This window comes from Miscanthus floridulus, chromosome 2, assembly GCF_019320115.1.
Source record: "Miscanthus floridulus cultivar M001 chromosome 2, ASM1932011v1, whole genome shotgun sequence".
Classification (NCBI taxonomy): Eukaryota; Viridiplantae; Streptophyta; class Magnoliopsida; order Poales; family Poaceae; genus Miscanthus; species Miscanthus floridulus.
Window position 1 is genome coordinate 51,262,657 of NC_089581.1, and position 27,959 is coordinate 51,290,615.

The 27,959-nt window shown below is 45.2% G+C and overlaps 1 protein-coding gene and 2 pseudogenes across 1 annotated transcript; 1 reads left to right on the forward strand and 2 right to left on the reverse strand.

Moving 5' to 3' along the window:
• LOC136536533 (geraniol 8-hydroxylase-like) overlaps window positions 1-27,959 on the reverse strand; it is a 171,043-nt pseudogene that overhangs the window by 94,654 nt on the left and 48,430 nt on the right.
• Window positions 20,478-22,290, forward strand: LOC136523784 (protein NODULATION SIGNALING PATHWAY 1-like). The gene has a single exon (XM_066517349.1). It carries the CDS (start codon window positions 20,554-20,556, stop codon window positions 22,195-22,197), a length of 1,644 nt encoding a protein of 547 aa, XP_066373446.1. The 5' UTR covers window positions 20,478-20,553; the 3' UTR covers window positions 22,198-22,290.
• On the reverse strand, window positions 23,710-26,041 carry LOC136523814 (uncharacterized; annotated as a pseudogene).

Here is a 27,959-nt window from a genome sequence, read left to right on the forward strand (position 1 = left end):
TACCGAGGTTCACTTGCTTGCCGGCAAGCTACTCCTCGTTGTGGTGATTCACTCACTTGGAGGTTCACGTGCTAATTGGCTTCACATGCCAAACCCTCAATATGGTGCCGCACAACCAACACAAGATGAGGATCACACAAGCCACGAGCAATTCACTAAAGTACCTTTTGGCTCTCCGCCGGGGACAAGGTCAAGAACCCCTCACAATCACCATGATCGGAGCCAGAGACAATCACCACCTCCGCTCGATGATCCTCGCTGCTCCAAGCCATCTAGGTGGCGGCAACCACCAAGAGTAACAAGCAAAATCCATAGCGAAACACGATCACTAAGTGCCTCTAGATGCAATCACTCAAGCAATGCACTTGGATCACTCCCAATCTCACTATGATGATGAATCAATGATGTAGATGAGTGGGAGGGCTTTGGCTTAGCTCACAAGGTTGCTATGTCAATGAAAATGGCTAAAGATATGAGCCACAGCTGGCCATCGGGCTTAAATAGAAGCCCCCACGAAATAGAGCCGTTGTACCCCTTCACTGGGTACTCTGCGCTCTGACCAGACGCTCCGGTCATACTGATCGGACGCTGGCCCTCAGCATCCGGTCGCCCGATGGACGCCATGTGTCACCAGCTTCAAATGTTGTTCATCAGATTTCAACGGCTATTACGCTGACCGGACGTAGCAGCTTCAACTGACCAGACGCTGAACCCCCAGCGTCCGGTCATTTCCAGTAAGGTACCGACCTCGACCGGATGCATCCGGTTAAAACTGACCAGACGCTGGAACCTCAGCGTCCGGTCGAGTACAGTAAGGGTCGAAACCTGGTTTTCCTCGACCGAACACGTCCGGTCCACCTCGACTGGACATAGCCAGCGTCCGGTGGTAAACCCTAGCCACTGTACCGATAGTCAACGTGACCGGACATAGGTAGTCAGCGTCCGGTGCTTCTGGATTCAGCGTCCGGTCACTGGACTGACGCTGGCATCAGCTCTGTTCTCACTTCTATCTTCACCACCCTTGCTCCAATGTGCCAATCACCAAGAATTTGCATCTGGCACAATAGAAAATAGGCATTTCATTTTCCCGAAAGCACCGAATCCCGCCGAGCTTGCGAGGTGGGAGGGAGAGAGGGACCCAAACCCATCTCAACCCTGCAAACACCTTGTGCACATGTGTTAGCATATCTTCACAAATATTATCAAGGGTGTTAGCACTCCACTAGATCCTAAATGCATATGCAATGAGTTAGAGCATCTAGTGGCACTTTGATAACCGCATTTCGATACGAGTTTCACCCCTCTTAATAGTACGGCTATCAAACCTAAATGTGATCACACTCTCTAAGTGTCTTGATCACCAAAACAAAATAGCTCCTATGGTTTATACCTTTGCCTTGAGCTTTTTGTTTTTCTCTTTTTTCTTTTCAAGTTTAAGCCCTTGATCATCTCCATGCTATCACCATTGTCATGTTATGATCTTCATTTGCTTCTCTACTTGAAGTGTGCTACCTATCTCATGATCACTTGGTGAACTAGGTTAGCACTTAGGGTTTCATCAATTCACCAAAACCAAACTAGAGCTTTCAATCTCCCCCTTTTTGATAATTGATGACAACCCTTATACAAAGATATGAATTAAAGTTCATTTGAATCCATGTTGCTTGCCCAAGCATATTTACCATGTGTAAAGGATATAGGCAAGTTTCATGAACTCTAAATGGTAGTAATTGCTCCCCCTACATATGTGCTAAGAGTTTGGATTGTAGCTTGCACATATGCTTAGATAGGAAATATAGAAGTCAATTTCTACCAAAAGATGCTAAGGTATAAGAGATGGACCTTTGAAGCATGATACCAATTGAAGTGCACCAATATACCATCCTTAGCACCATAAGTAACTAGACATACACAAAAACTAGAATACCCCGTGAGATCAACATTACATGCAAGGGTCTAGTTTCTATAGAAAGAACATAAGTCTAGTTACTTAGCCTATGCATGCTAGTTTTTCCTTTCAACATTCAAACCTACAACTAGCATACACCACACAAGCATGGATATTTGAAATTAAAAACTTATGCCATGCAAACAAACATATGTAATGCTCATTCAAATGCACCATACAAGTTTATGAGCTTGCTCCCCCTACTTGTGTGCTCAAAATTTTAGTTGATCCCTTTCCTTTGTTATATCTCTCCCTCTTATCTTTATTTCTCTCTCTCCCCCTTATCCCCTTTATCTTTGTTTCTCTCCCCCTTTGTCATCAATGACCACAAAGGTTCTAAATAGAATTACTTGTAGGGTCGAGATTATCAATGTCAATCAATGGGGTGAGGGTCATTTTCCCAAATTTGGTTCAATTCTAGATTATTTCCCAAAGATATTTAACTCGGTTTGATCCAAGGACAAGCTTCTTCACACCTCTAAATAAGGGTTATCTTGTACCATGTTGAGTTAAACACCTATAGTTTATTTTCTAGATTAAACACTAGGTTTACAAGCCCATAAATATGTCATATGCCATCACTAGAACAAGTCAAGCATAGAAGCAATAGTGATACCATATAGACATCAAAATCATTTGATTTTCATGAATGAGCCTAATAAGATAGAACCACTTGCAAGGTCCTAATGACATTGAAAATATGACTAGATGCACTAAACATGTCCTTAGCAAGAATGTATGTCATGCCAATCAACTTTTACCTTAGATTGCTCGAAGGAGAGGCATGTCATATGAGTGGGGGTTGCATCAACACATATTTGAGAAATCCAATATGTTCAACTCATTCTTAGCTTGCAAAACCTTTTCTCATCTAATGGCTTGGTGAATATATCGGCAAGTTGATCTTCGGTGCCTACACTCTCAATGCAAATGTCCCCTTTTTGTTGGTGATCTCTTATGAAATGGTGGCGGACATCAATGTGCTTTGTTCTTGCATGTTGCACCGGATTGTTGGTTAGCTTGATTGCACTCTCATTGTCACATAGCAATGGCACTTTCTTGAACTTGATTCCAAAATCACTCAAAGTGGCCTTCATCCAAAGTATTTGTGCACAACAACTACCGGTGGATATATATTTGGCTTCGGCGGTTGATAATGCAACACTATTTTGCTTCTTTGATGACCATGAAACAAGTGATCTTCCCAACAATTAACATGTGCCTGATGTGCTCTTCCTTTCAACCTTGCATCCCGCATAATCTGAGTCAGAGTAACCAACTAGCTCAAACTTTGCTCCTTTGGGATACCACAAATCAACATTTTGTGTATGCTTCAAGTACCTCAATATCCTTTTTGTAGCCTTCAAATGACTTTCTCTTGGTGAGGCTTGAAATCTTGCACACATGCATACACTAAACATGACATCTGGCCTTGATGCGGTCACATAGAGTAGGCTTCCAATCATAGACCGATACAACTTTTGATCCACCATGTTTCCACTTGCATCACTATCTAAGTTGCCATTGGTTCCCATTGGTGTGCTAATGACTTTGCTATCAATCATTCCAAACTTCTTGATCATGTCCTTGATATACTTGCCTTGACTCACAAATGTGCCATTCTTCAATTGCTTGATTTGAAGACTAAGGAAGTAACTCAACTCTCCAATCATAGACATCTCAAACTCATTAGCCATCATCTTTCCAAACTCATCACAAAATTCTTGATTGGTTGATCCAAATATGATGTTATCTACATAGATTTGTAATACAAATAGATCTTTTCCAATCTTCTTGATGAAAAGAGTGGTGTCAACCTTGCCCATTGTGAACCCTTTAGAAAGGAGGAAGTCTCTCAATCTCTCATACCATGCTCTAGGTGCTTGCTTCAAGCCATACAATGCTTTCTTCAACTTGTACACATGGTTGGGCTTCTTATTATCTTCAAAACCGAGAGGTTGCTCAACATATACTTCTTCATTGATATAACCATTTAGAAATGCACTCTTAACATCCATTTGATAGAGCTTGATGTTGTGGGCACAAGCATAGGCTAGCAAGATTCTAATTGCTTCCAATCTAGCAACCGGGGCATATGTTTCTCCAAGTCAAGACCTTCAACTTGTGTATAACCTTGTGCTACCAATCTTGCTTTATTCCTTACAACTATCCCATCTTGATCTTGCTTGTTTCTAAAGACCCATTTGGTTCCAATCACATTGTGTCCCTTTGGTCTTTCTACCAATTCCCATACTTGATTTCTTGTGAAGTTATTCAATTCTTCATGCATAGCATTCACCCAATCAACATCCTTCAAAGCTTCATCTATCTTCTTTGGTTCAATGGATGACACAAAACATCAGGGCGATTGCTGCGGACTATGGCCGAAGATCTGCTTCCTTCCTTGCACCACTTGTGTGCCCTACACTACCAGCAGCACCATTGGCATAAATGAGGAAATAAAGCTTCGGAACCTATTTCTAAACTAAAACTTGACAACAAATTCTTTTCAAAAAGTTAGGACGTTGCATGCGAAGTTATATAAGTAGCCCTATTACTATGGTTATGTATCCAGGATAGATGGCACTCTGCTGACTTAGGTAGGCTTAATCAAGTTCTCTGTAGGTACACTGACCCCGAGCATAGTCTGATAGTATCGACTAGCTACAGGGAGAGATCGGTGTGCCAAAAATGTAAGAACGGTTGCCCTATATGTTGGCAACAGTAGTAGGACGTATAGGACGTGCATTCATGCATATCCTATTTGTGTATTGTAGTGCCCGTATTGCTTACAGATACACCATCCATAGGTGTCACGCGTGTCGTATGGTGCATGCCTGACTTGTTCCTGTTCTAGAGTTAATGCTAAACTGTGGCTTTGTGCTTCACGTCGCCTATGGTTCATGCCTGCCATGACCCGCGTATCCCCATACTCTTTTCTAGGCTCTTGTCGAAACCTTGTCTTGTAGCCGTATTAGTCATTAATGGCCTCGGACATCACTCGCCTCGAACACGCAAAAAAATTGTTCGATTCATTTATAGTGATCTTGTGCTGGAACCTTTATAAGTAGGGTCTGCCTTAGCTGTTGGTACCACCACCTGGTGCACTTTAGATCGCCTAGCTTTTCCTTTTGAGCTAGCTTTTCGCTCAGTCCTTCCTTGCAACCACCGCCAGCGATGGTAGGAGCCTAGGTTAGTAGTTACTGCTTGAACACTGAGAGGTTTCCCAAGATCTTGTATGCCACCCTGCAAAAGCTCGGAGTCAAAGATTGTCTTGAGTATGAGGGCCATGAGTATGAAAAGCATGGCACTGAGCAGTGTGAAGTTACCATCTACATTGGGAAGAGTGAAGAGTTCCTCGACATCACTAAAACCTGGAATGTGACCGCAACTAGGTTTCACTTCGTCGACACCTACTAGGTTGTGGCCCGCAAAGCCATGCGGTACCTTTGCTAGATCTATGAAGAGCCCATTGCCCATACCCCATGAGGTTATTTCCACCTTTAGAAAAGAATCGATGGGCATGGAGGGCTCGCATGGAGGCTTTACAAGGGTGGGATGTGCAAGAAGATAGTCCTACCACAGTGCACTTGACCACGTACCTACTTGCTCTAGATGAGCAGTATGACCGGCAAGCCTCTGAGCTAAGGAAGTGCCTTTAGTGAGCCGAGGAAGCCGAGATCTTCTCCAGGATGCTCTAGGTGTAGCTTTGAAAGCTCTAATTTGGTTTTGGTGAATTGATGAAACCCGAAGTGCTAACCTAGTTTATCAAGTGATCATGAGATAGGTAGCACACTCCAAGTGTTGAAGCAAATGAAGATCATGACATGATGACAATGATGCCATGGTGATGATCAAGTGCTTGGATTTGGAAAGAAGAAAGAGAAAAAGAAAAGGCTCAAGGCAAAGGTATAAATTGTAGGAGCCATTTTGTTTTAGTGATCAAGACACTTAGAGAGTGTGATCACATTTATGTTTGATAGCTGTACTATTAAGAGGGGTGAAACTCGTATCGGAATGCGGTTATCAAAGTGCCACTAGATGCTCTAACTCATTGCATATGCATTTAGGATCTAGTGGAGTGCTAACACCCTTGAAAATGTTTGTGAAAATACGCTAACACATGTGCACAAGGTGATACACTTGGTGGTTGGCATATTTGATCAAGGGTGGTGAAGTTTGGGTGCAAGGGTAAGAAACTCCACCGGCAGAGTGTCCGCCCGTAGAGTGCGGACAGTCCGACAGTGCCACCGGTGCCCTAGACAGAAAACACGGAGGTCACTGTGAGTGACTGGACGCTGGACTCGGTTGGACCGGAGCATCCGGTCAGTGGTAGCAGAGGACGTGCATTTCGGTCTCATGACCAGACGCTGGGTCGCTCAGTGACCGGACGCTGGCAGGGTGCGTCCGGTCAGTGCTGACGTACGCTAACGTAGGGCGTACAGAGGAGACGTTGTGTGACCGGACACTAGCTGTGTCCGGTCAAGCATGACCGGACGCGTTCGGTCGGGAAAAATCACGTTTGGAACCTTACTGGAAATGACCGGACGCTAAGGTCCAGCGTCCGGTCACTTTCTAACTGACACGTCCGATCAACTAACGACCATTGAAATCTGACGAACAGCATTTGAAGGAGGGGACACGTGGCGAGTATCGTGTGACCGGACGCTGAGGTCCAGCGTCTGGTCGATCGGACCGGAGCGTCCGGTCATCCCAAGTTTTGCCCAGTGAAGGGGTACAACGGCTCTATTTTGTGGGGGCTTCTATTTAAGCCCCATGGCCAGCTCAAGCTCACTCTCTTGGCCATTTGCATTGACATAGCAACCTTGTGAGCTTAGCCAAAGCCTTCCCACTCATCTCCATTATTGATTCATCATCATAGTGAGATTGGGAGTGATCCAAGTGCATTGCTTGAGTGATTGCATCTAGAGGCACTTGGTGTTCGTGTTTCGCTATAGATTTCGCTTGTTACTCTTGGTGATTGCCACCACCTAGATGGCTTGGAGCAGCAAGGATCATCGAGCGGAGGTGGTGATTGTCTCCGGCTCCGATCGTGATGATTGTGAGGGGTTCTTGACCTTTCCCCGGTGGAGCGCCAGAAGGTACTCTAGTGGATTGCTCATGGCTTGTGTGATCCTCATCTTGTGTTGGTTGTGCGGCACCCTATTGAGGGTTTGGTGTGTGATGCCAATTAGCGCGTGAACCTCCAAGTGAGTGAATCGCCACAATGAGGAGTAGCTTGCCGGCAAGCAAGTGAACCTCGGTAAAAAATCATTATGTTCATCCTTTGATTCCAAGGTGATTGGTCTCCATTGTAATTCTATCTTGTGATTGATTGGCTCCTTCCTGTACATGACGGTATAACCTTCTTGATCACTCTCCTTACATTACCGCAAACTAGTTGTCAAGCTCTTTAGTGTAACTAGTTGTGAGAGCTTGTTTGCTTGGTTAGTGTAGCTCTTTAGTTAGTCTTTGAGAACACACTAACATAGGTAGTGTATTTGCTATTGTGTGGATAGACACTATCTAAACTAGAATTGTGGTAGGTTGCTTGCATTTTGAGTAGGCTAGCGCAACACTCGCTTCGCCTCATAATTGTCTAACCATTTTGTTAAGTGTTGTTGTAGAAATTTTATTAGGCTATTCACCCCCCCTCTAGCCATTAGGATCTTTCAAGTGGTATCAAAGCCGAGGTCATCGTTATTTGAGGCTTAACAACCTTCAGTGTTAAAATGGCTTAAATCAACAACACTAAGAAGCCACCCCAATTTGATGGCTCAAATTATTCTTATTGGAAGTCAAAGATGACCACACATATCAAGTCAATCAATAGAAAGGTGTGGAAGGTGGTAGAAACCAAAATTGAGATTGAGGATCTAGAAAATCCCACCGTGGCCGAAGAAGTGCTTCTCCAAAATAATGACATTGCTCTAAGTGCCATTCATGATGCAATTGATGTGAGAACATTTGAGCAAATCAAGAATATTGAGATGGCTCATAAAGCTTGGAAGAAATTGGAAGAATCATTTTAGGGTACTCAAGCCATGAAGGGTGCAAAGGCATACATTCTCAAAGAGAAGTTTGCAAGCACTTGGTGATTGTGCAAATCAAGATGAAGGAAGATGAGAGTGTGCTGGACATGTTCCATCGGATGGAAGTGATTGTCAATGATCTCAAAGCACTTGGTGAGAAGATAGAGGACAAGGACTTCTCCAATAAGTTCTTGAGATGTTTGCCCGCAAGATTTGGCATGTTAGTCACCTTGCTAGTGAGGACCGGTTTGAACACAATGACACCAAACCAAATCTTGGGAGACATCATGACCGATGTGCTTATAGAGATGATGATGAGAAGGAAGAAAAGAGGGAGAAGAAAGATGAGAAGAAGGATGACAAAAAGAAGAGTGTGGCATTCAAGGCCACATCATCCAAGGGCAAAGCTAAGTAAGAAACATCAAGTGAGGATGATGATTCATGGGATGATGATGATGAGAAGAAGATGGCTCTATTTGTCAAGAGATTTGGCAAGTTCATGGTGAAGAAGGGCTATCATGCTAGAAGAAAGAAGTCTTCATCCAAGAATAAAGAAGAGTCAAGAAGGTGCTTCAAGTGTGGAAGCAAAGACCATCTTGTTGCTCAATGCCCATATAATAGTGACAATGATGATGACAAGAAGAAGAACAAGAAGAAGGACAAGAAGGAAAAGAAAGAGAAGGACAAGATGAGCTTTAAGAAGAAGAAGGGTGGTTCATATGTGGTCACTTGGGATAGTGATGCTTCCTCAAGTGATGATGATAGTGATGATGACAAGACCACCAAGAAGAAGGTTCTTGCAAGCATTGCTATTAATGAGAAGCCTTCTCTCTTTGAATCTTCAACATGCTTCATGGCTAAGGCCACTAAGGTACAATCTTGTGATAATGAAAGTGATGAAGAACATGATGATGATAATGAACATGAAAATGAAAATGATAGTGATAGTGATGATGATGAACCTACTAAGGATGAATTATTTGACATGCTAGAAGATGCTAAAGAACACTTTGACATTAAGAGAAGGGAATGCAAGAGCTTGAATAAGGAGGTAAAAGCCCTTAAGGAAGCCCTTGATGAGCTCAAAGCAACTCATGAGAAGCTAGAGGAAGCCCATGAGAAGCTTGGCAAGGCTCACAAAAAGCTTGAAAAGGCTCATTCCACTTTGCTTAATGAACAAGATAAAAAGAAGCATGTTGAAACTTGCAATGTAGGTTTAACTTGTGATATAATTGATGAATCACCATCTATGCCTATCATTGTTGCTTCTACTAACCCTTCTTGTAGCACTTCCACTTCTACCTCATCTAGTAGTGATGGTCTCACTTGTGATGCCTCACTAGTGGTTGAGAATGAGAACCTCAAGAAGGAAGTCACTAAGCTCACTCACACCTTAGCTAAGGCTTATGGTGGTGAGGACCGCTTGCTTATGTGCTTGGGTAGCCAAAGAGCTTCTCTCTACAAAGAGGGATTGGGCTATACCCCCAAGAAAGGCAAGGTGGCCTTTGCTCCTCACAAGACTAGTTTTATGAAGAACAATGGTCGGTTTTACACAAGTTGCAAGCGAGTTGGTCATAAAGAGCAAGAGTGCAAAAATAAGAGCAAAAATGCTAATGTATCCTCCCTTAAGCTTGATTCATGCTATATGCTTACTAAGGGTACAAATGGTGTGAAGGCTAAGTTCATTGGTAAACCATGGATGGGCTCAAAGAAGAAAGCCATTTGGGTACCAAAGAGCTTAGTGACTAACCTTTAAGGACCTAAGCAAGTTTGGGTACCTAAAAAGAATTGATCTTTTTTTATAAGTCAATTACAAAGCCGGAGGAAGGCATTGGGTTCTTGATAGTGGGTGCACTCAATACATGACCGGTGATACAAGAATGTTCAACTCAATCAACACTAATGGCAATGATGGTTATGATAGTATCACATTTGGTGATAATGGCAAAGGCAAGGTCAAAGGGCTTGGTAAGATTGCAATACCCAATGACATGAGCATATCCAATGTGAGAGCTTGAATTTCAACTTGCTATTCGTGGCTCAATTGTGTGATCTTGAATTCAAATGCATATTTGGGGTAGATGATGTAGAGATCATAAGTGTAGATGGCTCTAACTTGATCTTTAAAGGCTTTAGATATGAGAATCTATACTTGGTTGATTTCAATGCTAGTGAAGCTAGACTATCTACATGCTTGTTCACTAAGTCTAGTATGGGTTGGTTATGGCATAGAAGGCTTGGTCATATTGGAATGAAACAATTGAATAGATTGGTTAAGCATGACTTGGTTAGAGGCTTAAAAGATGTTGTGTTTAAAAAGGATAAGCTTTGTAGCTCTTGTCAAGCCGAAAAACAAGTTGGAAACACCCATCCTAAGAAAAGCATGATGAGCACTAGTAAAGTATTTGAGTTATTGCTCATGGATTTGTTTGGGCCAACACAATACACTAGCATTGGTGAAAATAAATATGGCTTTGTGATAGTGGATGACTACACTAGATACACTTGGGTATTCTTTCTAGTGGACAAAAGTGATGTATTTGCAACATTCAAATCATTTGTCAAAGGCATTCACAATGAGTTTGAAACAACCATCAAGAGAGTTAGAAGTGACAATGGAAGTGAATTCAAGAACACTAGAATTGATGAGTTATGTGATGAATTTGGAATTAGACATCAATTCTCAACCAAGTACACCCACAATCAAATGGCCTTGTTGAGAGAAAGAATAGAACACTCATTGATATGACAAGGTCTATGCTTAGTGAGTACAATGTGAGTCAATCTTTTTGGGCCGAAGCTATCAACACGGCATGCTGTTGTAGCAACCGCCTCTATTGTCACCCATTGAAAGAGAAGACACCATATGAGCTCTTGAATGGTAGAAAGCCCAACATTGCATATTTTCAGGTTTTTGGTTGCAAATGTTATATCTTGAAGAAAGGCACTAGATTGGGTAAGTTTGACAAGAAATGTGATGGAGGATTTCTACTTGGTTATTCCACTACAAGCAAAGCATATAGAGTTTGGAATTTGGATAGTGGTACTCTTAAGGAAGTTCATGATGTTGAATTTGATGAAACCAAGGGTTCACAAGTAGAGAATGAGAACTTGGAAGATGTTAGGGGCATTCAACTTTCAAATGCCATGAAAAAGATGGATATTGGTGAATTGAGGCCTAGGCAAGTGAATGATGATGAAGATGATCAAGTGCAAGTGCTCTCTAACTCAAATGTGCAAGATGATACAAATCAAGCTAGTACAAGTGGCTCTCATGACAATGAACAAGATCAAGTGGCTAGTACATCATCTCAACCAAATGATCAAGAAAGTGCAAGCAATCAAGTTCCATTGCTCCAACCAACAAGTATTGCAAGAGATCATCCTTTGGATACAATCATTGGTGATATTTTAAGAGGTGTGCAAACAAGATCAAGATTGGCATCATTTTGTGAACACTTTTCTTTTGTGTCATCCATTGAACCAAAGAAGATAGATGAAGCTTTAAAGGATGTTGATTGGGTGAATGCTATGCATGAAGAATTGAATAACTTCACAAGGAATCAAGTATGGGAATTAGTAGAGAGACCAAAGGGACACAATGTTATTGGAACAAAATGGGTCTTTAGAAACAAGCAAGATCAAGATGGGATAGTTGTAAGGAACAAAGCAAGATTGGTAGCACAAGGCTATACACAAGTTGAGGGTCTTGACTTTGGAGAAACATATGCCCCGATTGCTAGATTGGAAGCAATTAGAATCTTGCTAGCCTATGCTTGTGCCCACAACATCAAGCTCTATCAAATGGATGTTAAGAGTGCATTTCTCAATGGCTACATCAATGAAGAAGTATATGTTGAGCAACCTCCCAATTTTGAAGATGACAAGAAGCCCAATCAAGTGTACAAGTTGAAGAAGGCTTTATATGGTTTGAAGCAAGCACCTAGAGCATGGTATGAGAGATTGAGGGATTTCCTACTCTCTAAAGGGTTCACAATGGGCAAGGTTGACACCACTCTTTTCATCAAGAAGATTGGAAAAGATCTATTTGTGTTGCAAATCTATATTGATGACATCATATTTGGATCAACCAATCAAGACTTTTGTGATGAGTTTGGAAAGATGATGGCTAATGAGTTTGAGATGCCCATGATTGGAGAGTTAAGTTACTTCCTTGGTCTTTAAATCAAGCAATTGAAGAATGGTACATTTGTGAGTCAAGGTAAGTATATCAAGGTCATGATCAAGAAATTTGGCATGTGTGATAGCAAAGTCATTAGCACACCAATGGGAATAAATGGCAACTTGGATAGTGATGCAAGTGGAAATATGTTGGATCAAAAATTATATCGGTCTTTAATTGGAAGCCTACTCTATGTGACCGCATCAAGGCCGGATGTCATGTTTAGTGTATGCATATGTGCAAGATTTCAAGCCTCACCAAGAGAAAGTCATTTGAAGGCTACAAAGAGAATATTGAGGTACTTGAAGCATACACCAAATGTTGGTTTGTGGTATCCCAAAAGAGCAAAGTTTGAGCTAGTTGAATACTCCGATTCAGATTATGCAGGATGCAAGGTTGAAAGGAAGAGCACCTCGGGCACATGTCAATTATTGGGAAGATCACTTGTTTCATGGTCATCAAAGAAGCAAAATAGTGTTGCATTATCAACCACCGAAGCCGAATACATATCCGCCGGTAGTTGTTGTGCACAAGTACTTTGGATGAAGGCCGCTTTGAGTGATTTTGGAATCAAGTTCAAGAAAGTGCCATTGCTATGTGACAATGAGAGTGCAATCAAGTTAACCAACAACCCGGTTCAACATGCAAGAACAAAGCACATTGATGTCCGCCATCACTTCATAAGAGATCACCAACAAAAAGGGGACATTTGTATTGAGAGTGTAGGCACCGAAGATCAACTTATAGATATATTCACCAAGCCATTGGATGAGAAAAGGTTTTGTAAGCTAAGGAATAATTTGAACATATTGGATTTCTCAAATATGTGTTGATGCACCCCCCACTTATATGACATGCCTCTCCTTCGAGCAATCCAAGGTAAAAGTTGATTGGCATGGCATACATCCTTGCTAAGGATATGTTTAGTGCATCTAGTCATCTCTCCATTTTATTAGGCTCATTCATGAAAATCAAATGAATTTGATGTTTATATGGTATCACTATTGCTTCTATGCTTACTTTGATCTAGTGGTAACATATGACATGTTTATGGGCTTGTAAACCTAGTGTTTAATCTAGAAAATGAGCTCTAAGTGTTTAACTCAACATGGTACAAGATAACCCTTATTTGGAGGTGTGAAGAAGCTTGTCCTTGGATCAAACCGAGTTAAATATCTTTGGCAAATATTCTAGTTTGAACCAAATTTGGGAAAATGATTCTCACCCCATTAATTGACATTGATAATCTCAACCTATCTACCTTTTAAACCTTTATGGTCATTGATGACAAAGGGGGAGAGAAACAAAGATATAAGTGATAGGGGGAGAAATAAAGATACTAGTGTTATGGGGAGAAAAACAAAGATAGTAAAAAGACAACAAAGGGGGAGACCTTGACATAGAGGGAGAGACATGACAAAGGAAAGGGATCAATTAAAATTTTGAGCACACAAGTAGGGGGAGCAAGCTCATGAACTTGTATGGTGCATTTGAATGTGCATTTCATATGTTTGCTTGCATAACACAAGTTTTAAATTTCAATATCCTTGCTTGTGTGGTGTATGCTAGTTGTAGGTTTGAATGATGAAATGAAAAACTAGCATGCATAGGACATCTAATGATTTTATTTCCAAAGTGTTGTTTCCAAGTGGTATCAAGCTAACTATGGTGCTAAGGAAGGTATAATGGTGCACTCCGATTGGTATCACGCTTCAAAGGTCCATCTTTTATACCTTAGCATCATTTGGTAGAGATTGTCTCCTATATTTCCTATCTAAGCATATGTGCAAGCTACAATCCAAACTCTTAGCACATATGTAGGGGGAGCAATTGCTACCATTTAGGGTTCATGAAACTTGTCCATATCCTTTTACAAATGGTAAATATGCTTGGGCAAGCAACATGGATTCAATTGAATTTTAATTCATATCTTTGTGAAAGGGTTGTCATCAATTACCAAAAAGGGGGAGATTGAAAGCTCTAATTTGGTTTTGGTGAATTGATGAAACCCTAAGTGCTAACCTAGTTTATCAAGTGATCATGAGATAGGTAGCACACTCCAAGTGTTGAAGCAAATGAAGATCATGACATGATGACAATGATGCCATGGTGATGATCAAGTGCTTGGACTTGGAAAGAAGAAAGAGAAAAACAAAAAGCTCAAGGCAAAGGTATAAATTGTAGGAGCCATTTTGTTTTAGTGATCAAGACACTTAGAGAGTGTGATCACATTTAGGTTTGATAGCCGTACTATTAAGAGGGGTGAAACTCGTATCAGAATGCGGTTATCAAAGTGCCACTAGATGCTCTAACTCATTGCATATGCATTTAGGATCTAGTGGAGTGCTAACACCCTTGAAAATGTTTGTGAAAATACGCTAACACATGTGCACAAGGTGATACACTTGGTGGTTGGCACATTTGATCAAGGGTGGTGAAGTTTGGGTGCAAGGGTAAGAAACTCCACCGGCAGAGTGTCCGCCCGTAGAGTGCGGACAGTCTGACGGTGCCACCGGCGCCCTAGACAGAAAACATGGAGGTCACTGTGAGTGACCAGACGCTGGACTCAGTTGGACCGGAGCGTCCAGTCAGTGGCAGCAGAGGACATGCGTTTTGGTCTCATGACCGGACGCTGGGTTGCTCAGCGACCGGACGCTGGCAGGGTGCATCCGGTCAGTGCTGACATACGCTGATGTAGGGCGTATAGAGGAGACGTTGTGAGACCGGACGCTGGCTGTGTCCGGTCAAGCATGACCGAACGCGTTCAGTTAGGAAAAATCGTGTTTGGAACCTTACTGGAAACGACCGGACGCTAAGGTCCAGCGTCCGATCACTTTCTAACTGACGCGTCCAGTCAACTAACGACCGTTGAAATCTGATGAACAGCATTTGAAGGAGGGGACACATGGCGAGTATCGCGTGACCGGACGCTGAGGTCCAGCGTCCGATCGATCAGACCGGAGCGTCCGGTCGTCCCGAGTTATGCCCAGTGAAGGGGTACAACAGCTCTATTTCGTGGGGGCTTCTATTTAAGCCCCATGGCCAGCTCAAGCTCACTCTCTTGGCCATTTGCATTGACATAGCAACCTTGTGAGCTTAGCCAAAGCCCTCCCACTCATCTCCATCATTGATTCATCATCATAGTGAGATTGGGAGTGATCCAAGTGCATTGCTTGAGTGATTGCATCTAGAGGCACTTGGTGTTCGTGTTTCGCTATAGATTTCGCTTGTTACTCTTGGTGGTTGCCGCCACCTAGATGGCTTGGAGCAGCAAGGATCGTCGAGCGGAGGTGGTGATTGTCTCTGGCTCCGATCGTGGTGATTGTGAGGGGTTCTTGACCTTTCCCCGGCGGAGTGCCAAAAGGTACTCTAGTGGATTGCTCATGGCTTGTGTGATCCTCATCTTATGTTGGTTGTGCGGCACTCTATTGAGGGTTTGGCGCGTGATGTCAATTAGCACGTGAACCTCCAAGTGAGTGAATCGCCATAATGAGGAGTAGCTTGCCGGCAAGCAAGTGAACCTTGATAAAAAATCATTGTTTTCATCCTTTGATTCCAAGGTGATTGATCTCCATTGTAATTCTATCTTGTGATTGATTGGCTCCTTCCTCTACACGACGGTATAACCTTCTTGATCACTCTCCTTACATTACCGCAAACTAGTTGTCAAGCTCTTTAGTGTAACTAGTTGTGAGAGCTTGTTTGCTTGGTTGATGTAGCTCTTTAGTTAGTCTTTGAGAGCACACTAACATAGGGTAGTGTCTTTGATATTATGTGGATAGACACTATCTAAACTAGAATTGTGGTAGGTGGCTTGCATTTTGAGTAGGCTAGCGCAACACTCGCTTCGCCTCATAATTGTCTAACCATTTTATTAAGTGTTGTTGTAGAAATTGTATTAGGCTATTCACCCCCCTCTAGACATTAGGACCTTTCAAGCTTGCCGAAGCGCATGCCAGTGCGACAGCCACTAAGAGTCAGGAGACTGCCATGTCAGAAGCTCTAAAGGAGGCTAAAGATCAACGTGCCCATCAATTGGGAGAGGCCTACCTTGTCACCAGGGCCAAGCGGAGGACGCTGGTTGCTGAACGGTAGGATCCCTTGATTGTGGAGGGGATCCCTATCCACCCGCCAGAAAGAAGGAGAACCGGTGTTGTAGTAACGCCAGCACCTCCACCCTCAGAAATGTCAGAAGTAGAACCCTTGATTCCTCTCATTTAGCCATTGTCAAGAGAGGAGGCAGATCCATAGCCATGGTAGTAGAAGAATCCACCGAGCCTAGGAATGAAGATGTGTGGTCTAAAGTAGATTAGTTGCCTTGGGATGATGTACCCGTAGTTAGTAGTGTCTTTCGTTGCTGTCCACCGGTATTGTAATCTTTCCGTTGTATTTCGTCCGTAGCTGTTGAGGTTGTCCGATCGTAGGAAAGGTGAATGATGTATCGAGAATGGGAGAGTAAGTGTCTGTATGTTGTACCATCATAAGGACGTTCGGAATATGCATTTTATTTATTTCACTGTGTTATTGCGTCCATCTACCTTAAGTCGCGTTAGACGTGCTTAGGGTTTTCAAGGGCAATAGTAAGTGGGTTACAAGATAAGTTACCATTCAGATGCGAGCAGACCAGCCATGATTGGATAACATATGACACTGTATCGACTAATTGTGGATGTCCCAGTAGAACACTTGAATCTCTTTAAATCAAATCCATTATTGGATTTGAAGTCCTTGTCCCTTGTTGTGAAAGGAACCCATGTTGTTTGAATCTTCTCTTGCAATACTTCTCTGATTCTGTGGTCTATGATCCCACCGTCTTCATTGCATGTAAGTTGGTAGTAGTTGCCTGGTTAATAGCTTATGGTGACGCGACAAAACCAAGCGCCCCTGTGGAACAGCTGCCACATGGTGACGCTGCTCGACACGCGCTGGTATCGAGGTTGTTGACCAAATACCTTCACTAAGTTACATCGCCATACCACTTTTGATACAAAAAATAGGGTGTTTGAACGGGAAATCTACAACGGGTTGATGAAATAGTGTTCTCTCAAAGTAAACAAGAGGAGGTGTTTCGGAGGAAGCATGTATGATGCGATCTCACTTCATACAAAGGTTGGCGCATATTGTGGACAAGGAAGGGAAGGAAAGAAGAACACCTAGGAAAAATTAGCCTTGGGTAGTAGGGAGTGCTTAGAAAAGCCCGAGTGGATGTTAAGTCCCAAGCACTGTGCCCAGCTCGAACACGCTACGCATGCCGGGTCGCTGTCACCGCGTGCCCTACGGACACTGCCGGTGTTAGGCCCATTAGCACCATGTCCTCGCATGTCCGCAACATCGTGCCGCACTCGCCGTCCTCATGCATTGTGCGCTTCTCCTTTTCCTAGCCTCCAGTCCGCTCTTGATCCTCGCCCTCGACCCCATACCGGACCCCCTCCCTTCTTTCTTCATTTAGGGACAAGGCCACCTACATGCCTCCCTCGTCGAGCGAACACTCTCTCCTCCGCTCACTTGCGCAGGGAGTGCGCCATGGTCGACTTTATCCCCACAGCGTGAACCGACAGTGTATCCCATCCATGCCGTCTCCACTTTCGGTGCACTGCGCCCCATCTCCATTCGCCACTATAAGGTGCCCTTGGTCCTTGCTCTTCTTCTTCATCCCCATCCCTCTTGAATCCGAAGCAGAGCTACGAGATCCGATCGTCATTGTGGAACTAGGTTCGTCTGACAGAGGCGATGGTATAATCTGAGAAGAAGGGATCTGGTTTTTGAAGAAGTTCAAGTCTACTCTTGGTTAGTTTGGTCTTAGAGTTCATGATGTTTGACTTCTCAGTCTCCTGTTTCTGGATCTGTTGGTCATACGCCATGTTTTAGATAATTATTATCTTGTTGTTTCTCTATTGCCCTCGTCTATTCCGACTTCTGGAGTAAGCCTAGGTTGTACTAGGTTGCTCTTAACCTTGCAACTTTAAATCCCGGTGTAATTTAGTGTTCGACGTCGTGTAATCTTTTGTGTAATTCCAGATTTACGAAATGTGTTGTAGTTTCGCCTAAGGGGAGTGGATCCTAATTCACTCTTTTGTAAACCCTCACGTTAGGAGACGTACTTGTGTTGTAGTATTTGCTCTTTCCACCTATAATGTAATCCTAGCCAATGTTGTGCTTTGAATCTAAGTGTGTTAGTTGCTTGAGCCCAACTCCATTAAATACTTATTTCCACTAACATGTCATTGATTTGCTGGCCTCGAATATGCACCATATAATGACAACCAACCTCTATGTTCGTTTACAACATTATAATAAAAAAACCATATTACATTTCCTTCCCATATTTTTCCATTTAATGTAGCAAGGAGATCAACCTTTCGTAGCAACACGATGAAAAGACATATTAGATATATGAGCCATATTTCTTAAGAATTTTTCTATATCAAACACATCACCCGCAGCGAAACGCGGGCAGTGGCTAGTTCCTATGCTGCTAGGTCATCATACGTGTCTCTAGTTATTAGTTTAATACCCTGATTAGTTAGTAATAGTGCTGGTTAGGCTGCCTTTACATGCCAGAGCTCACACATTACTATAGCGACACCGCACGTGAAAATACAGCCCAATTGATCTTGTATGACACGTCATGTTTGGAATGGAATTGCAATATTTGAGATCCAGAAACTTCACATGGATTTTCAATATTTTATTTTTCTGAACAGTTGTGGACTTGTGGTATCATAACAATTAACAATAATAATGGCGTACCCAGTGCAAAAAGCGTCCGCTCTGTACGGGGTCTGGGGAAGAATTTGAAATTTTTTCTTGTGTTTATACTGAGCCTGTTTTGCCCCTCTTGATTGAAGTGATACGTATAAATGATAAAATGAGGAACGCATGTGGTGCCATATGACCATCCAATTTGCTGATTTAAGCACCAAATAAATGAGGAATAGCACTGCGATGTTTCTTGTGTAAGTTTACTTCCAATTTGCTTCTTTTTGTTTACACCATAAGCAACTGGTGGATCGCTAGGCATCAGCTTTGGTACCAATTGGCCGAGTAAAACTGCACTGGGGTGGAGTTCGATAGGCCAACACCTTGGCAACTTGTAGCAATTGAATAAGAGAAACCACTGAAGGTTCCGGAAGATTGAAGTTCTTGAAATGTTAACACCTTGATGGGTATGTAACACTGTGCTATTTGTTAATGTGGCATCATTATATAAAAAATGGTATTGTAGCATGGATTGCACTCGACAAGGACAGCTGATCGATGTCAGTAAGCCAATCCGTCTATTACTACTTAAATACAACTAAAGAAACTGTCTTTTAGTAACAGGTGTGGCATCAAAACTTGTCTCGAGCAGTAGTATCTATTGTTTCAGTGTAGGATAGGATCATAGAAAGCTGGTGGCTTGCAGTGAGGCATTTCAATTACACACGGCAATATAAATGACACACTACCATTCGTAGTGTTTGCTCTTTGGTAAGCACGTTACTGTCACTATCTTCTCAGTTCTCACAACGAGAGTAAGAGTCTGAATAAACTGTGAAACTGTGGAAGAAAGCAACTTCTGTCTTGCCGTTGTAATTTGGCTGCCTACAATCATTAAATCTCAAACAACTATGACTAAGACTACTAGTTTCTGGTTTTTTTATAGGACTAGTTGATCTCACGATCCTTCCCTTGATGGGGAATAATTCCTTTTTGTAAAACTGCAAACTTTTGTTTGCTACTGATCAAGGCTCAAACTGTTTGCTACTGATCAATGTACATGAATACAAAGGATGATCAACTAAAGCAGTAAAATAATTTTCCATACCTGAGCAATTGTCGAGTCCTTATAGGCTGGATTGAATTTTAGTTTTTTTTTTAGGGAACAGATTGGATTTTAGTTTCATTCCAAGAAAAAAAGATAGATTCCGATTTGAGCCTAAGCTACCTGCCTTTAAGAAATTAGAGAGAAAAAAGTTAAGGGGTGTGTGGGTGGTGTGCGTGTTGTATTTTACAACTCTCCTATGTATTCGACAAAAAAAAATTAGAGAGAAAAATGCTGCTTGCTGAAGACAGCAATGCCACTATGTGAGATTAGTGTCCCACAACACAACGCCTGCATCATGGACCACGGGTGTGAGAATTCCTAGTAGGGTGGCTCCAAGGAACTAGTGAGATGGACATAAACTAGAAGCATTCACTGTCAAGCTGTCGCTCTCACTCTGCTACCATCAGAATAAGAGGTGGTAGTGGTATAAAAATGCAGGGAACGCCGCAATTCTACACTACACTGCTAGGAAGAATATACTTCTTGTTAGCCCTTCAGAGTTTCAGTACAGAGATGCCAACATCACCAAGCCCTTGCATGACCCAGAACCACAGATAAGCTTGAGAGCTCAGGGATAATCGCCATGAACAACGAGAGAGAAGACCAAGAACCAGCAGCCGCCACGACCTCAGATTGGCTCGATGAGTCCATCGCCTTCCTAGCTGCCAACCTCGACCTCGGCTTTAACGACTATGGCTGGCTGTCGGCATCGGAAGCACAGGAGCAGCACGACGTCGGCAGCATGATCGTGGAGACGCTACCACCTACTGCTACAACCCTGCACCGTCCAAGCCTGAACCTTGATACTAGCGTTGCGTCGTCGGCACCGATGACCTCGCAGCAGGAGCTTGGGCAGCCCAAGAAACGCAAGTCTCCTGGACACAGCAGCAGCCAACGACCCCATGTTGGCGGCGGCGGAAGAGGCGGCTGTCAGCAAGAAAAGGGGGAAGCGAGCTGCGTCAGGTCGAAGCCGAGCAAGAAGGGGAGTGGCAAGGGCACCGCAGCAAATTCGGACAGGGAGGCGAGGTGGGCGGAGCAGCTGTTGAACCCGTGCGCGGCCGCCATCGAAGCGGGCAACCTCCCGCGCACGCAGCACCTGCTGTACGTGCTCGGTGAGCTGGCCTCCTTCTCCGGCGAACCCAACCACCGCCTGGCCGCGCACGGGCTGCGCGCCCTCACGCGACGCCTCCCGCACGCCGTGGGCCAAGCGGCTGCGGCGACCGTGAAGATGCCATCTTGCGAGTGCCCGACGCCGGTGTTCTCCGGCGTCGACCCGCGCCTGTTCCGAGCCTCGCTCATCAGGTTCAACGAGGTCAGCCCATGGTTTTCCGTGCCAAACGCGCTCGCCAACTCCGCGATCGCGCAGGCCGCGTCGACGAAGGGTGCGGTGACCGAGCCCCGCCAGGTTCACGTCGTGGACATCGGTGTCTCGCACGGCGTCCAATGGCCGACGCTGCTCGAGGCGCTCACCCGCGTGCCGCGGGGCTCCACGCCGCCCTTCGTCCGCCTCACGGTTGCCGACCCCACGGCCACACCACCCGTGCCCTTCTCCGCATCACCTCCAGGCTACGACTGCTCACCGCAGCTGCTCCGGTACGCCAAGTCCATCGACCTAGACCTCGGCATCGTCCAAGCGCCATGTTTGGACACCTTGCACGGCACTCTCACCCCCGGCGAGACCCTCATCGTCTGCCTCCAGTTCCGGCTCGGCCTCGCCACCGCCGACGAGCAAGCAGCTATACTCCGAACGGTCAGGGACCTCAACCCGGAGCTAATGGTGCTCACTGAGCTGGACGGCGGCGGCGGCCGCAGCGATTACAGCGCAGCCAGCGAGTTCGCGGCGAGGCTGGAGCTGCTTTGGAGATTTTTTGACTCGACGGCGGCGGCGTTCAAGGGGATGGATGCGGATGAGAGGCGGGTGATGGAAGCGGAGGCCGGGACAGCATTGGCGCCCACGGCGCGGCGGGGAGCGGCCGTGGGCGGGGGGAGGGAGTCGTGGAGGGGGCGTTTGGCCGCGGCGGGGTTCGAGGAAGCGGCGTTCGGGGGCGAGGCGGTGGAGACGGCGATGGCGCTGCTGAGGAAGTACGATGGCGGGTGGGAGCTGGTGCTGCCGTCGTCGTCCGCGGCGGCAGCGGTGGGGCTCCGGTGGAAGGGTCAGCCCGTGTCGTTCTGTTCCCTGTGGCGGCCGGCGCAGGCCAGCCCAGAGCTGATGGGGCGTGGCGCATAAGCGACAAGGGGTTCATGGTGCATGTGCTGATGCGCGCGCGAGCTTTTCCCATGGTCTGGACTGGACTCGCGCCGAGAGCGTGAGACCAGCACGCGCGCGCCGGTGTAATGCATGATTACAACACGGTGGTTGGCACTCAAAAGTCTGAGACGGATAGGTGGTTTGTATCATTGTATGGGCGAGCCATAGGCACGACGACTTTTGCTGACTTCACTCTGCTTATAACAGTATGCATCTACAAAAGTCAGGCCTCTTTGGAATGACGAAATTTTCTCGCTAATCCTGGCAATTGAACTTTTTTTTATGAACGATTTGAGCATTGAACTTAGGGCCTCTTTGGCACGGCTTATGCTGGCTTCGGCTTCATCTATTTTGCGCAAATCGAGGCACTGTAGCGTGAAGTCGTTTTATAAGCCGGGGTTAAAATGAACTAGAAGCCGGGAAAAGCCAGTTTTTCTGGCTTCACCGGCTTTAGCTTTACCGGTGAAGCCGTTTTGGATGAGCCGTGCCAAAGGGGTCGTATGAATGAAATTCATGTAAGGTTGGTCACTTGCGCCGTGTCAGAAGGCGATGGCCGCCCCTTGTTGACCCTAGCGACACCGACGGCCTGCCCATAACACCACCCTCAGCCATTGTCGCCACCATATTCGTCATCGTCCGCCCCGCACCGTCGCACCGCCCAATCCATGATCGACCTATGCTACAGGAACAACTTTGTTCTAGGCAGCCAAGAGCACTCACAATGCAAAAACTATCATAGTTTCTATGTGCATTAATTATCTTGCCACCTAAGCATTTTGCTGACGTGGCAAGCGATTTATTGAGGAGCTGAGAGAGGAGGAAATTATTTCTTAATAAAAACCATGTCTACACGAAAATCAAGACACGAAGAGATATGATATGTAGATGAGCGAGAAAGAAGATGTGCGATTGGGCAAAAGATTATTCTGTAGAAACTATCCATTAGAAATGTAGTTTACATAGAAACTATACATAGTTTCGGAGATGTCTTACTTCACGACTTCTTGACGATCAGACCCTTCTCTCCACCCCATTTGCTCCCCACTCTAGCGATCGACACGCGTCTGCCGCTGTCTAATTGCACGACCCGACGTGCCCCAATGCCATGGGCGCAACTGCTCTTGAGACCCACCTCAACCCTAACAGCCCTTTGCTCCTTTGCAACCGCGACGCTGCTAAAAGCCCGCTCCCTTCACCCACACATCCAATGTCGCGCAATATATATTGATTTGATCCCACGAATCATTCACCCTCCAGATATCACAACACAAACAGGAACATGCTAAATAGCATAAGAAACGACACATGCAAGCATTCAATGGGGAAGAAATCTGTTGACAGATAAATAGCAATCCAATAACATATTTTCCCATTTCATCAACCTTGGAGGTGATACCAAACCAACAAAGAACTGCATTAATCAGGCAGAATGCATCTTAAATTATGAACTCTCCCGGAGATCCTTGGGCCTGAATAACTACTCATATCGCGTTACAAAGAGGACTTTGGAGCTGGAAGCAAGAAGTTCAGGATTGCCTCGTTGAACCGCTTTGGACCCTCTTCCTGAGGCATGTGGCCGGTGTCCTTGAGGACCTCCAACCTAGCATTTGCTCCAAGTTTCCTGCATTTGCATTTTTCCTTTCGTAAGTTTTAAATGCCACACGTGAAATCAAACTGTACAAGGTGAGATCAGCATGTACTGACCTTGCCACTTCAAATGCTTTCTCGATAGGGAATATCTGATCATGCTCTCCCCACAACACAAGGACTTCCTGAAAGATTGGACATATGTTGGGTAAGATCAAATATGGAATGGTAATAACTAATAATGCGTTGCTGTTGCAAAGTATTTAGGAAGTACCTGGGGGAGAGGTGTAAGCTGGAATTTGTCTTTGTTACCCAGTGTTATCCCCTTGATTAGCTCCTTCTTCTCTTCTACTTTGTCGCTGTACAGATACTGCAGCAGAGTCTTACTGTTACTCAAATCTAGAGGTCGTAGTCATGCAATCATGCTGAGATCACAGAGGTAGTTTCTATCAATAAGTAACGGATTACTGTGTTGTGTTTCAGTCTCCAGAACCAAAGATAAGACTGCACTTCAGTACTTATTGAGTATATTGACATTATAATAGGAAATCTACTACTAACTTCAGCCACGGCCTGGATTTAGTAGGCCTTCCATTGTTGACGTTGACTACTCTCAAGTTCCAACTTCCAATTGAATCCAGAACCGGCTGTTGTACAATGCCAGCACCGTGGTCCTTTTCAAAGACTGATACTGAACATGTGCAGTGGCTGTTCTTGTAATTGCAAAGAAATTACGATGGGGTAGCATACCAAAATATGGCAGCCGAGCTAATACAATGGTTGTGTCTGCCCACTTGCCCAACACTATAGAGTTAGCCGTCAACGTCAACAAAGGAAGGCCTACTGAACGGACGTCTAGACGCTCTGAGGTCGGGGAAAAAGATGGCCGCGATGCCTGTCGTCGTTTGTTGGAATGCAGGTAGGCAGGCAGGCATGCAACGACGCGCTAGAAGGATCTGGGTGTCTAGAGCGGGCATCCAGGATTGATTGATTGGAAGAGCGGCACGGCCGCAGGAACGGTTGGGAAACGAACGGAAGCTAGGCCACGGCCGCTGGGAGTTGATGGCGATTCAGCGTGGCAGTTGGGAAACCCGGGAAGCGAGGATCCGAAGACGAGGAACCTGGCGTCAGAAACAAGAATTCCGATCCAGGGCCACGTCATCGCCAGGCGACGTGGCATGGCAGTTGGCACCGTCTCGACGTGACGTGGAGGCCAGGCCATCTGGCCATGCATGAATGCGACACTCCGATGCAACCGAGCAGCGAGCCAGATGGCCTAAGGGCCCGTTCGTTTAATCTGGAACGGTTGCACTGGAATTGTTCCAGCTGGATTGATAGGCTTATTTGTATTAGTATAGATTAGCCAGAATAGTTCCCGGCCTCAAAACCGGCCAAACGAACGAGGCCTAAAGGAAGGACTCGATCCCAACGCGACACGACGAGCACGCGAACGATCGAGCTTATTGTTTGACCGGAAGCACGATCGCATCTTCTATTTCTATCTAGTGCTTTGAGTTGTATAGTGTAGGAATTCAGGCATGGATCGAGGAGGAGTTTGCGGTTACCTGGACGAGGTCGCGGAGCACGAAGCCCGGCGTGAAGCGGCGCGGGCGGTGGTAGGCGAGCTGTAGCAGCCGCCGCATCTGCTCCGGGGAGCACGGCAGCATGACGTCCTCGACGCGCTCGGCGCCGCCGCGGCGGAGCAGAGCGCGGTCGTCGTCGGCAGCCTTGAGCATGTCGGAGCTGGCGACGACCGCCCGCTCCACCGTGGCAGGGCCCAGCAGCCGCGCCACGTGGTACGCCACGAACCCGCCGTAGCTGGTGCCGGCCACGGACACGCGCACCGGCGCGCCTGGCGCTGGCGCCACTACGGCCGCCACGAGCTTCGCCACCGCCTCTGCCTGCTGCGCCTCGGAGACCCGCCCGGCGCCGGGCGCCGACGTGGTGGACGAGCCGCCGAAGAAGAGGAGGTCCGGGACGATGAGGCGGAACCGGCGCGAGAGCGGGCCCACCTGGCGCCGCACTGCCACGTCGCCGGGGGCCCGAAGCTGTGCAGGAGCACCAGGACGGGGCGGGCGTCGCCCTCGCCGTCATCGGCGGCGCCCGGCGAGAAGCGCCAGCAGTGGACCGTGGTGGCGCCGCCGTCCAGCGGGACGGAGGCCTCGACGAGGCCCGCCGCGGCGAAGCGGCGCCGGAAGTAGGTGCCCAGCAGTGGCGCGATGCCCAGCGTCGGCATGGCGTGGCGTGGGTGCAGGGCGGCGGGTAGCGGCGTCCCTGTACCTGCATCGTGCATCGAAAAATACTGTCCCCGTAGGCTGGACCGAAAAATAATGTTCCGACATTACTCGAAAAAAAAATACTGTTTTGACATGACATAAACAGTGATTTCGTGGCCAGCCCGTCAGCCGACTTAAAGCCAGCCGAACGGATGGATGAGACACATTATAAATGGAGACCGTCCGTGCACTTTACAATTAATGGCACGTGATCTTTTGGTTTCTGGTCTTCTGGAGATGTACTACTCGTACAAGGGCACTCCCAACGAAAGAAACTAGTAGTTTCTATAATATAGGATATCGCACCAAAAAAGTACTGCTTTCCAACCTATAGTTTCTATAAGTAATAACTATTTTCTCTTTCTCTCTCCCAACTCTATCTTTTTCTCCAATGGGAGTGCGACACGAGCTCCCTAGAAACTGGTGGTTTCTTCCCAATGGCGATTTCATGGTTTCTTAATGCATTGGGTCAAGAGTAGACCTGGTTTCTTTATGAAGAAACCATTTCTATGATTTTTGCTCTCTTTCTTCATTAATTACGTTGTCATGTCAGCATTTTGCCTACGTGGCAAGTCATTTAATGAGGATAGAAACCATCATCAATGCACCATTGGGACTGCCCTAAATTTCGCTGGTGCAGCACCTGTTGGTTTCCGCTTGGTTTCCACTGAAATTATCGTGGATTATTACTGCTAGCTAATTTAATGTGAGAGAAAAATATTGTTTTAACTTATAATTCGATGAGAAGATCAGGCTGAAAGCTTGAACGATGAGTAAATATACGTAGCAAAAGGTTACTTTCAAAAAAATATACGTAGCAAAAGGGAGTTTGCAAATGTCACGATCACGAATCACGATTGATCACGTGTGTGGTGTTTACAGTTTACCTGAAGATCGAATTTTATCTTTGGGTAGGGAAGAGCATTGAACAGATTGGTTCCGTTTGGTTTACTCCATATTCGATTTGTTTGGCTTATTTTTCTAGTTGGAACAGTGTTTTTCTCTTATAACAATTCAGTCAGAACAATGTTTTTCAGCTAATTTTAGCCAAGATTTAGTAAGCCGAACGGGGCCATTGTGTCTTCACAAGCGGTCCAAGCGGACGGAAAATATCAAAGGAACATGAGTTCATGTGCACTACTACTCCTATACAAGTACTCTTTTCAAATTCTAAGTTATTTTGTCGTGTATCCAAACATAACATATATCTAAGTACATTGCAATACATAGCAAGATTTATTATACCTTAAAAAGCCAAAATGAATTATAATTTGAAAAGAAGAGGGAGTACATAGAATAGAAAGTATATAAAATATGGACTTGTGAGGTTAGCAGCCATGTTCCCGTGAGGGAATGGAAACATGAAAAGGGAATTTAAGGTGTTATTTTATTGAACGTAAATGTTTTTGAATCGGGAGCATAGACGTTCCCGAAACAAGGAAAGTGACCATGTTCTAAGTTTCCAGCTATTAAGCTCGGAAGCTAAGACGACACTTAAAAAATTTCTCACCCAACTACATGTCGCTTGTATTCCGTTCGGCTTATCCCATATTCGACTGGTTCGACTTGTTTTTTTAACCAGAACAGTGTTTTTCTCTCATAACAATTTAGCCAGAACAGATTCAGCAAGTCAAACGGAGCCACGACAGTTCACAGTGGCAGGAAAGTACGGATTCAGCATGTTCATAGATGCGCGCAGGTGTTTAACATGGCAACAAACATTGGTATTTTTTATCGGCAAGTTCCAGTTTTCATGATTCTGGAGTCTGAATAGGAATTGAGAGTTTCAGTTATTTCGCACTGGTACATATACTAGCATATCTCATTCCCTGAACAGGTGCGCGCTCTTAAGTTTGTATAAACTCTCATGCAACAACA